General features: G+C 44.7%; 1 protein-coding gene across 2 annotated transcripts in view; it reads left to right on the top strand.

Moving 5' to 3' along the window:
* trappc8 (trafficking protein particle complex subunit 8) overlaps positions 1-12,749 on the top strand; it is a 104,429-nt gene that overhangs the window by 57,679 nt on the left and 34,001 nt on the right. For both annotated transcript variants that reach the window (XM_056276306.1, XM_056276305.1), the window contains exons 13-17: positions 2,623-2,847; positions 5,171-5,276; positions 7,611-7,805; positions 8,359-8,534; positions 9,661-9,735. In XM_056276306.1, the coding sequence (XP_056132281.1) occupies positions 2,623-2,847; positions 5,171-5,276; positions 7,611-7,805; positions 8,359-8,534; positions 9,661-9,735 (777 nt within the window). The remainder of the gene's footprint in view (positions 1-2,622; positions 2,848-5,170; positions 5,277-7,610; positions 7,806-8,358; positions 8,535-9,660; positions 9,736-12,749) is intronic.

Genomic DNA, 12,749 nt, shown 5'->3' with positions numbered 1-12,749 from the left:
AAGACTACATCTGCACCTTCCTCCCCTGTTCCATGGACCTGCTGCAGTTTGCTTATCGTCCAAACAGATCCACAGATGACGCTGTCTCCCAGGTACTGCACACAGGGGGGCTACGTGAGACTGCTGTTCATTGACTATAGTTCAGCTTTCAATACCATAGTTCCCACCAGGCTGGCTGGCAAGCTGAGTGAATTGGGACTGAACACCCACCTGTGTGCCTGGATCTTGGACTTCCTAACCACCAGGCCCCAGGTGGTCAGGGTGGGTAGTCACACCTCCAGCTCCCTTACTCGGAATACAGGATCCCCCCAGGGCTGCGTCCTCAGCCCCCTACTGTACTCCCTGTACACACACGACTGTGGCCAGGTTCAGCTCCAACTCCATCATCAAGTTTGCGGACGACACAGTGGTGGTGGGTCAGATTTCCGATAATGACAAGAAAGCCTACCGGGAGGAAGTTGCTGCTCTATCACTCTGGTGCCAAGACAACAGTCTCCTCTTGAATGTCTCCAAAACTAAGAAGATGATTGTGGACTTCAGGAGGGCACAACAACAACAGAGGATGTACTCACCATTGAGGATTAATGGGACTACTGTGGAGAGGGCGAGCAGGTATAAATACCTGGGAGTCCACCTTACAGAAGATCTCGCATAGCACTCACACAGACACTCTGGTGAGCAAGGCAAGGCAGCGCCTCTATCACCTCAGGCAGCTGAGGAAATTCAAAGTCTCCCGGAAGATCCTCCAGTCCTACTCTGGGGCAGTGGAGAGCATCCTGATAGGATGCATCTCTGCCTGGTTTGGAAACAGCTCTGCCCAGGATAGGAAGGCTCTGCATAGGGTAGTGCCTTCAGCTGAGTGCATTATTGGTAACTCGCTCCCTACCCTGCAGGACTGATACACCAAGAGGTGCCGAACCAGAGCCTACAAGATTATGAAGGACCCTCACCACCCCAACAATGGACTGTTCCAGCTGCTGTGGTCAGGCAAGCTCCTCCGTAGTCATGCTGCAAACACAGAGAGACTGAGGCGGAGTTTCTTTCCTCAGGCCATCAGGACTGTGAACTCTGACCTTACCGGGGCCCCCTCGCTGACCCATACTGCCCCCCTCATGCTCAAGCACGCATGCACACACACACACACACACACACACACACACACGCACACACAGTAAGGTAACCGACTACACATAACTCATATTATGTACATACATACTTCATATTTCAGTACATATTCTTCAGATTTCTATTTTTAAGTGCTTTTACTGTATATATTGTGCTGTCTGTTTTCTTTTTACAGAGAGTTCTTAACTGTTGATTGTAAATTGTATATTGCAAATTGGAATGTGTGTGTACCTGTTGTACTGTGTTGTTTGCACATCTCAGAGTTCGTACCTTTTTTCATTTCACTGCACTCAGGACTTGTACTTGTGTGTACGTGACAAATAAAACTGTTGAATCTTGAATCTTGTTGATTTACAACAAGGATGCTGCTACAGACACACGTTTGTTTCTTTTCTTGTTGCTTCTTTGCAATGTTGGGAAATGTGACCTTTCAGTTGACACATCTCTTCTATTAGTTACTGTATTAATAAAAGATAATGGAAGTAAATTAATCTGTTTATTTTAATGATGGATCATAAAAAATATGCTATGTTTTAAAAGTAGCAAGTAGTTACACGGTGTGAAAAAATAAATCATGTATAGAAATCAAAAATGGTGATGCTTCAAGATGCATCAATAATCATTTTATAATCGCATCGTAGCCCTCTGAATCGGAATTGAATTGTGAGGTGCCTGGAGATTCCATCAGGTGTGGAGGTGTTTGTGAAAGAACTGGGTCTTTAGCTCCATCGTAAAGATGGAGAAGGACTCAGCAGATTGAATGGAGTTTGGTAACTCATTCCACCACCGGGGAACTGCAGAATCAAGAGTCAGGAACACTTTATTTGTCAATTCACCTTATGTACTTGCGCCCTTAAATTAAATAAAATGTAATTTCCCCCAGCTCACAGCAGTGCAACATAAAAACAGAAAACACTTCCAAAAGCTACAAGAACACACACATTCAAACTAACATACATATCAAAACTAAACAAAAATTCCACTGTCCAAGAGAACGAACGCCAGCCAGGATGCATGTCGGAACTGCCGGTCTGCATGGGCTAGCATTTAGCCTAGCCCATGAAATGTGGAAATTAGAGTTCAATAAAGAGTTTGTTGGCTGACAGAAGGCTGTTTTTTCTTTCCTGACTTGCTAATTGTGGATAAGGAAGGAAGAAGGTTTTGTGTGTGCTTGTGCGGTCTGTCATTGAGGGCTTTGAGTATGGAATTGGACCTAAATATGGTACAATGTATGGTAGCTGGCAGGCCTTATAGACGTGATACTGTTGAGTCAGTTTTTAGGTTGTAGTAGTGCCCAGTTTAAAACCTTGATAGATGGACCATCTCAGTGATACTTTTAATCAGCATATTTTTTTGTTTTTTGATTATTGTAATTGTTGTCTGTAATCTCTTTACTAATCTTACTCTGTGATCTCTCACTTTGTCTCTTTCCTTCATTTCTGCTCACTCCTACCCTTGCCGCCTGTGGGTCTCCCTCTCTTTCCCCTCAACATATAGAAGAGGCATGCATTGCGGTGTTATTGCCAGGCCTTGCAGGTGTATAAAGGCAAGGGGTGGTCTTTGGCAGAGGACCATATAAATTTTACTATTGGCCGTCAGTCCTTCACACTCATGCAGCCGGAGAATGCTGCATCGGCTTTCAGGGAAATCCTGACCAACAACAGCCAACAGACAGCCACACAACAGGGGGCCTTCCTCAGAGAGTTCCTCTATGTTTATAAGGTAACAACCACCATTATGGTAACCGCTTTCTTATTGTCATTTTGTGGAATAGATAACACATTCAACATGATGAACTGCAAGGGTTTCATATATGTTGATAGTGGAACAGATAAGCTCATATCTGGAAGGTATTGTGTATTTTATGACTAAAGCATGAAACTTTCTCCAGTGTTTCTATACACCATGAAGTTTGTTTTCAGATGTGGAAGCCCTTCAGAATTGACCTCTGGAACTCGCCAGAGGGTGAACACATTTTGGGCTGTCGAATTTCTTTTTTTTCCGCCTTTTTTGCAGGCATAAAGGCAGTATAGATCAATTTTGTTTTATTTATACGCTCCTATTACACATATATCTGTTTTAATAAAGTAAAACATGAACAAATTGTGGAACCCCCCCCCCCACACACACACACACACACACACAAAAACTCAAGAAAGTGGACTTCATACAGGGTATATTTGATGTTGTGACAACCCGATGTAGGGATAGTCACAACCAGATGTCTTGACAGCAGCACACACAGAGGACCAGGAGACAAAGGGCGCCGTTTGGCCGTGGATGGGCCTTTTAATTAACTAAACCCAAAGTTACAACTCAAAAGGTTCAGTAAATCAAACAAACACAGGTAAGTCCACTAACAAACACTCTGAGGAGCCAGGTGGCATCTCCTTAATCTTCTCAGCTCTTCTCCCTGGCTGGGGTTTTTATGGGCATCAGCTTGGCCCTTGCTGATTGCCGATACAGCTCAGCTGTGCCCAATTAGTTTCTGACAGAGTTCCCCTCAGCCCAGGTGTGGCCACTCTGCTCAATTGCTCCTAGCCACAACGTATTACATTTGACTGAGCAGTGTTGCTGTCATGTCGGCATCTCTTGACCCACCCTACAATGATATTATTAGTTCAGTATAGTCATGTGTGTCCTTTCTTTGGAGGAAGTAAGGATGAAGAAGTTGGGTGGATTTGCTAACACTACTCAACAGCTAGCTAGCTAGCTAGTTAGTTAGTTAGCTAGCTAGCTGTTGATGAATGAAATGGCACTGATGATTTCATTTCATTCATCAACAGCTAGCTAGTATAAGATGCACTTTAAATACATAGCCTATAAATAATGTGAACATTCTTTTTCCATAAAATATTGCCATAACGGCACAGAGGTAATGATGCTGAATCAGTATAGTCTGTGATCAGAAGGAACGTGATTAAATTACTCACTTTTCCAGACATCAAAATGTCACTCTTCTCTCATGTGCTCTCCTGTCACTCTTCATGTCCATGGTTATGACATAAACAAGTTAACATAAAAAAATCACACCCATGTGGTGAAGTACAGTAAGTGGTCCAGCGTCTACTGCCCTCTGCTGGTCTGCAAAGGAATTGTCATGCTACAAACTGACACACACATGGACACAAGGCCACGGCTGAGCAAATGAATATCTTTATTAGAACAAAATTGCAATTTTGTCAAAGATATACACTATTGTAACGGAGAGTAATGGGGCAAAAACCTGAAAAATGCAATGCTGAGGTCAGTGACCTCAAGGTCATCAGAGGTCAAATAGAAAGTGCTTCCACGTCTGAAATAAAACCTTGGGGTATGTAGGTTATATGCTGAAAGTTTCATGCTTTAGTCATAAAATGCACAATTGGTTTGCTTATCTGCCCCATTATGAAGCTCATTTCCACATCTGTACACAAGTTACTTACAGGGTGTCCAGGTAGTGTAGCGGTCTATTCTGTTGCCTACCAACACGGGGCTCGCTGAATCGAATCCCCGTGTTACCTCTGGCTTGGTCAGGCGTCCCTATAGACACAATTGGCCGTGTCTGCGGGTGGGAAGCTGGATGTGAGTGTCTGTCCTGGTCGCTGCACTAGCGCCTCCTCTGGTCAGTTGGGGGCACCTGTTCAGGGGGGAGGGGGAACCGGGTGGAATAGCGTGATCCTCCCATGCGCTACGTCCCCCTGGTGAAACTCCTCATTGTCAGGTGAAAAGAAGTGGCTGGTGACTCCACATGTATGGGAGGAGGCATTTGGTAGTCTGCAGCCCTCCCCGGATGCAGCAACCGGGACAGCTCGGAAGAGTGGGGTAATTGGCCAGATGCAATTGGGGAAGGGAGTTGCATACATAAGTTCGTTTGTATCATTACTTTTATTAAATTGCATTGCTGAGTATAAACAATATTAACAGAATTACAGGTGTAACTAAGTAGAAGTAGCATATATAATGTGACACCTGCGGTTAACAGACAGTACAGACATTTTATATATATATATATTTTTTTTTGTGGTCTGCTTGACAATCTGTTGTTTTGTGTTGTGTGTTTCAGAGTGTGATGGCAGGAAGTGAGGTGCAGCTACCTGAGCTACCCCTGCCGTGCATCCACAGCTCAGCCATACGCATCTATTTTGGGCATGAGCGCCGTCTTGCAGAGGGTAAAACCCGCTGATGTTCCTGCACATGCATTCATGTAGTTAGACTTGTTGTGAAACATCACTGGGTGGTGAACATGAGTTTTCTGTCTCCGGTGGCTGTCCACAGCCTCATCGTCAGTACACACCTTCAGTACACACCTTCCGCTTCCATGCTTCTCTTGCATCTATTGTGTGTATCAAGCCACAGCCTCTTTTTCAGATAGGAAAGGGACGAAGTGCAGAGAGAGGTTGACAAGTATTTTCCCAACCAGCCAGACTTCATGTGTGAAATGTGTTGTTTAAGTGTGAAAACCAGTATTCCTGTTGCTATCGGGCCACGATTAGAAAGCAGCTTGGCCCTTAACCTGGGTTGTGTTATGTTATCTTAACCTGGGTTGTGTTGTGTTATCTTAACCTGGGTTGTGTTATTTTATCTTAACCTGGGTTGTGTTATGTTATCTTAACCTGGGTTGTGTTATGTTATCTGAACCTGGGTTGTGTTGTGTTATCTTAACCTGGGTTGTGTTATGTTATCTTAACCTGGGTTGTGTTATGTTATCTTAACCTGGGTTGTGTTGCGTTATCTTAACCTCGGTTGTGTTATGTTATCTGAACCTGGGTTGTGTTATGTTATCTTAACCTGGGTTGTGTTATGTTATCTGAACCTGGGTTGTGTTATGTTATCTTAACCTGGGTTATGTTATCTGAACCTGGGGTGTGTTATGTTATCTTAACCTGGGTTGTGTTATGTTATCTTAACATGGGTTGTGTTATGTTAGCTTGAAAGACAATACAGTGACTGCAGGTACCCTACCCTTATAAACAATACAGTGACTGCAGGTACCTCCACCCTTATAAACAATACAGAGACTGCAGGTACCCCCACCCTTATAAACAATACAGTGACTACAGGTACCCCCACCCTTATAAACAATACAGTGACTGCAGGTACCCCCACCCTTATAAACAATACAGTGACTGCAGGTACCCCCTACCTTATAAACAATACAGTGACTGCAGGTACCCCCACCCTTATAAACAATACAGTGACTGCAGGTGTCCCCACCCGTATAAACAGTACAGTGACTGCAGGTATCCCCACCCTTATAAACAATACCGTGACTGCAGGTACCCCCACCCTTATAAACAATACAGTGACTGCAGGTACCCCCACCCTTATAAACAATACAGTGACTGCAGGTACCCCCACCCTTATAAACAATACAGTGACTGCAGGTGTCCCCACCCGTATAAACAGTACAGTGACTGCAGGTATCCCCACCCTTATAAACAATACGGTGACTGCAGGTACCCCCACCCTTATAAACAATACAGTGACTGCAGGTACCCCCACCCTTATAAACAATACAGTGACTGCAGGTACCCCCACCCTTATAAACAATACAGTGACTGCAGGTACCCCCACCCTTATAAACAATACAGTGACTGCAGGTATCCCCACCCTTATAAACAATACAGTGACTGCAGGTACCCCCACCCTTATAAACAATACAGTGACTGCAGGTGTCCCCACCCTTATAAACAGTACAGTGACTGCAGGTACCCCACCCTTATAAACAATACGGTGACTGCAGGTATCCCCACCCTTATAAACAACACAGTTGCATAATGACCCAAACCAACCACCAGTTTCATATGCAAATTACCATGACCATTAACTAGAGTTACAATGGTCATGTGTACTATTCACAGAGGATTGGGGAATAGTTGCAATCACAGCATTGTAAGGTGGTGACAGATGTACTCTTAGCCCCCCCCCCGCCCCCCCACACACACACAGGAGAGCTAATGCGTCAGGCGAGGACTCCACAGTCTACACCATCTACAGGCCAGTGGCCACTCTTTCAAGGATGAGGTCATGGTAATTCGCATATTTGGTCCTTATGCCGCTGTATTGTTTATAAGGGTGAGGACACCTGCAGTCACTGTATTGTTTATAAGGGTGGGGACACCTGCAGTCAGCTGAGACTGAAGGAGTCAGTCAGATGAGTGATGAAACGTTTCTGTCAGTAACTGTTGTGTCCAGATGAACTGATTCCACTTCCTGTCAGTTGCAGCTTATTCGATTGCTGAAAGCAGTGAAGATTCAGGGAAGTGGTGTAATTGTAATACTGTAGTAATCAGTGAAATTTTGTTGAGTCAGTGAGCTTGGCAAGTGAATGAGAAATTGTCTTCCTTGTCTGGAAGAACGGCTGCTGAGGTTACCCTGTGTGGCTGGAGTTAAACTAGCGGTTGTGAATACCATTCAGTGTTGCTGGAAATGCTACTGTGTTTTTGTCACGTTGCGTAAATGACTTGGAAACTCTCTATTGTGATTGGTTGATTTTTGAGCAGGTGAAAAGCAGGCAGCCACTCATGTGTCACTGGACCAGGAGTATGACCCAGAACTAGCTGCCTTGTGGTGCCACCTGGAAGAGCAAGTCGTCGCTGCGGCCAACGGGGGCGTTGTCCCAGTGACGTTCCAGCCCACCCAGTGCTGCCTGAACAGCCAGACTGACAACCTCTCCTCCCCCTTGGCCGTGGTGGAAGGTAAGAACTTCTTTCATCAGAGACATGGATGGACGGGTTGATGGAAGTGTAGATAGAAAAACGGGTCGGTTGGAGCGTCACCGACCCGAAAGAAAACTCAAGTAGAGGCAGTTGAATTCACGTACAATATTTGACATAATAAAACTGATAGAAGCTCAGAGCATCTGGGAAGACTTGCTTGATGCTATTGTGTAATCCAGATTTGCCTCCATGCAGCACCTTGATTCAGTTGTAGTGGTCATCAACACATAAATGTGCAGAAAATACTGACAAAGGAGAAATCATGAAGGAACCTGAAAGAAAAGAGTGAAAATTATCCGGGGGAAAGGTTGGATGCTAAATCGGGCCACTGGTCCTTCATTCTGAATCCAGTTTCACACCACTTGCATGCTACCAACCTAGTCATCTGGTATTGCATCCAGTATTGTCTGGAAGAGGTTGATGATGTTATTAGTGAAATGAATTCTCAACCACGTAGTTTTTATTGTATGTGTATTTAAACTTCCCAAGCCCGTTATTTATGTAGGTCCTCCGTGTGTTCTTGTTGTGCCAGAGCCAATCATAGTGGAAGTGGTTTTCCGAAACCCTCTGAAAGTTCCTCTGGTTCTTTCTGACCTCTACCTACTCTGGAGATTTACCCCAAAGCACCCCTCCCAGCTGCTGGACAACCCCACAGCGGAGCCTGAAGCAGAAGTTATTACCAATGAGAGGGATATGTTGACTTCAGGTGTAAGTTGTATTTTTAAACCTGTGCTGGGGAATACAGTCTTACACGTGTACTTTTTGTCTCTCTTACTTAGACTGGATGTACTGTGTTTCCCTTATTCTTTCATTATTATTTATGCCTTTGTCCCACTATTAAGTTTCTCTAGCTCCCTTTTCACTTCCATTTAATTGTGTTTCTAGATAAATTGTGAATCTTTTACTTTATTATATTTCATGTAAAATTAATTTGTTTCCCTCAGTTTTCATTCTGATTTTGTGTATTTCAACTTGACTCAGCAGTGTTGTCTGTGACATAAAGGTTTCACAAAAATGAATGAATAAAGACAACACTAGTAGATCTGCCCGATACCACTCTGGAGCCTCCTACACACTGTGATGGGCCGTCTCAGATGAAAGATGACCAAACGTGGCGATATCTGTGGTCGTGGCTCCAACAGGGCGGTCCCACGTGGCACTGTTAGACAGGTTCACTATGAGACAGCTTCACTGTTAGACAGTTTCACTGTTAGACAGTTTCACGGTGAGACAGGTTCACGGTGAGACAGGTTCACTGTGAGACAGGTTCACGGTGAGACAGGTTCAGAGATGCCGTTATCACGGTCTTGTGACTGAAGACAACCTGTGACCAAAGTCTGACAGGGTCAGAAATGTAGGATGACCGTCTCACAGTGTGACTGCTGTATGACCTGCGTCTGCTGACAACCAATAGACATGCAGCATGACATGACACACCGATCAGCGCCACGCACAATCTGTGCTGGCGCTAAACACAAACAAACACACTGTCAGCATCTCTGACCCAAATACGATGGATTCAACAAAACCAGCAACAAAACCAGCTGCAGCGACTACTGAAAGGACTGGATTCCTGCTCGGCGTCATGTTGCTCTGCCAGCGACGTAGAGAGATGATGTGCGCTGATGCGGCACGCATGCTGAACATTTTTATGGACTTGCGTCGTAGCCTGTGATTCAGTAGTGTTGTCATCATACAGTCTACGCACAGCACACCTGATGTCGTACCCAGGTTTATCAGATCACATCACACAGGGTGGCATGCATTAAACTTATAGGACTGCTGAAATCACACAGTCTGTAGGAGGCTCAAGACTTTCTCTTTTTTCTTGTAGGTGACAAAGAAGGATGATGTCATCAGCACTGAAGTGATCCCAGAGTTCTTCATGAGCACAGAGGAGACTAAAGCTGTAAGCTGTGGTCTTCCTTACTTTGCCCCTGTAGAGGATAAGCAGACACCCCCCCCCCCTGTTAAAATGGCAGGTTTTTGTGATGGAAACAAATGAAACCCAGATAAATCACGTTGCAACTTCTTCCACTTTTTTTTTTTTTTTTGAAATTGCAACCCATAAAAATGAAGTGAAGAACATCCATCCATCCATTATCCGAACCACTTATCCTGCTTGCTCTCAGGGTCACAGGGATGCTGGAGCTTATCCCAGCAGTCATTGGGCGGCAGGCGGGGAGACACCCTGGAGAGGCCACCAGGCCATCACAGGGCCGACACACACACACACACACACACACCAGTGTTGTAGTCGAGTCACTAAACCTTGAGGCGATTCGAGGTTCGAGTCCAAGTCCGAGTCCCCAAAGAAGAGTCAGAGTCGAGTCCAAGTCAAGTCCCCATTACCTGAGTCCGGGTCTAAGTCGAGTTCCAAGATGGGCTCCAGTGCTCCACTCTGGCACCGTAAAAAAGCTGACACAAATCAAAAAGGTCGACATGAAACAAATCGAAACAGCTGTCACCACTTCAAAGAGAGTTTATTTACTTTGTGACACAATAGCCAAACAAATGCACTCGCAAGCATGTGCACACACACCAGTGTTGTAGTCGAGTCACTAAATCTCGAGGTCGAGTCCCGAGTCCCCAGTGCTCGAGTCCAAGTCGAGTCACGAGTCCTGAGTCGGACTCAAGTCTGAGTCCTGGACTCGAGTACTACAACACTGACACACACACATGCACACACACACATTCACACCTAGGGACAATGTAGTATGGCCGAGTCACCTGACCTACATGTCTTTGTACTGTGGGAGGAAACCGGAGCCCCTGGAGGAAACCCATACAGACACGGGGAGAACATGCAAACTCCACACAGGATGACCCGGGATGACTGCCAGGTTTGGACTACCGTGGGGCTCGAACCCAGGACCTTTTTGCTGTCAGGCGACCGCTCTAACCACTGCGCCACCGTGCCACCCACATTCAAACAATTTCAGGAAAAAGAAAAATACAAAACTTAGAATAACCTGGTTGCATAAGTGTGCGCACCCTTTTATAACTGGGGATGTGGTTGTGTTCAGAATTAAGCAGTCACTGTCAAACTTATGTTAAATAGTAGTTAATATATAAATGCCATCAATTAAAGTGACTGATTAACCCCAAGTAAAGTTCAGCTGTTCCTATAGGATTTTCCTGACATCTTCTCGTTTGTATTCAACTGCAAAAGCTGTGGTCCACAAAGATCTCACAAAGCATGACGGGGATCTCATTGTTGAAAGGTGTTGATCAGGAGAGGGGTACAAAAGACTTTACAAGGCATCAGATATACCATGGAACAACATGAAGACCATCATCAACAAGTGGAGAACATATGGCACAGCCGTGACTTTACCAAGAACAGGACGTCCCTCCAAAACTGATGAGAAGAAGAGGAGAAAACTGGCCAGGGAGGCTGCCAAGAGGCCTACGGCAACATTCAAGGAGCTGCAGGAACTTCTGGCCAGTCCTGGTCGCTCCCTACATGTGGCAACAATCTCCTGTAGTCTTCATCGGTCTAGGCTGTGGGGTAGGGTGGCAAAATGGAAGCCTTTTCAAATTAAAAAAAAAAATTGAGAAAAGATATATCCAGTCTCAAGTCAAGTCAAATTACAAATGTTCCTCAGGGGGCTTGACAGCAACACAACATCCTGTCCTTAGACCCTCACATCAGATAGGGGACAACTCTAAAAACCTTTAACAGGCAGAAAAAACAGGAAGAAACCTCAGGGAGAGCAACAGAGGAGGAGCTCTCTCCCAAGACGCACAATGTACAATGATGTTGTGTTTACACAATTTACACAATACAGCACTGAAAGAGGATAACACAATTATAATGGAATTATAACATATATGAAGAATGTGACGAGGAGGATGCCAAACAGTGTCCAGATGCCAGCAGAACAGCCCAGGACCTGAGCTACGTGACCACCGTCACCATGTAGACCTGACAGGAAGACAGACTACATATGCACACAGGGAGACTCACATCACACCATACACATACACAGGTGAAGAGACAAGAAAAAAAGCATTAGTTACACAATGTACACATCAGAGTGAGATAAGAATATAACATTGAAACAGGATATGGATTTATTAAATATACAGCGCCTCGCAAAAGTATTCACCCCCCTTGACAGTCTACTACTACTACTACTTTCAGCTGCTCCCGTTAGGGGTCGCCACAGTAGATCATCCGCTGAATTACAAAAGATACTCACACATCTGTTCCTGAACAGTATTATTGTTGTGAACCCATAAGCTCTAACAACATGTTCCCAAAGCCAAATTAAGTTATGTTTCACTGACTTTTTATTAATAAATTTAAACTAAAATATATTGCCTGCATAAGTTTTCAACCCCTTGTGCTCTGAAAGCTCCAAGTTTACACAAATGACAAATTATTCCTAAAACAAACTCAGGTAAACACAATAGACATAATTAGTGTGCACCTGTAAGATATTAAAATAACGGTCTGGATTATGGGTATGAAAGCACTCTGTGTAAAGTTCATTAGCCGGGCGTGAACTCCATCAGAAAATGAAGACAAAGCAGCATAATACTGAAGTAAGAGACAAAGTGATTAAAATGCAGAAGGCAGGAAAGGGACACAAAACAATATCGAAGTGTTTGGCTGTCCCTCCGAACACTGTTGGATCCATTGTCAGAAAGTGGAAGCTGTATCACACCACCCAGACACTTTGTAGGACAGGCCGTCCCTCAAAGCTAAGTGTCCGAGCAAGACGTGGGCTGGTGAGGAAAGCCACAGATGATCCTGCAGTCACTCTGAGGGAGCTGCAGAGGTCAGTGGCTGAAACTGGAGTAAATGTGCACGAGCCAACCATATCACGGCCGCGCCATAAATCTGGTCAAGAAGCTGATGCTCAAAACTATGCATATAAAAGCACGCTTGGAGTTTGCTACCAAGCATGAGAGAGA

The sequence above is a fragment of the Lampris incognitus genome, chromosome 3 (genome assembly GCF_029633865.1).
Source record: "Lampris incognitus isolate fLamInc1 chromosome 3, fLamInc1.hap2, whole genome shotgun sequence".
NCBI lineage: Eukaryota > Metazoa > Chordata > Actinopteri > Lampriformes > Lampridae > Lampris > Lampris incognitus.
The sequence above is the reverse complement of the archived record's forward strand: the minus strand, read 5'-3'. Positions and strand labels throughout refer to the sequence as shown.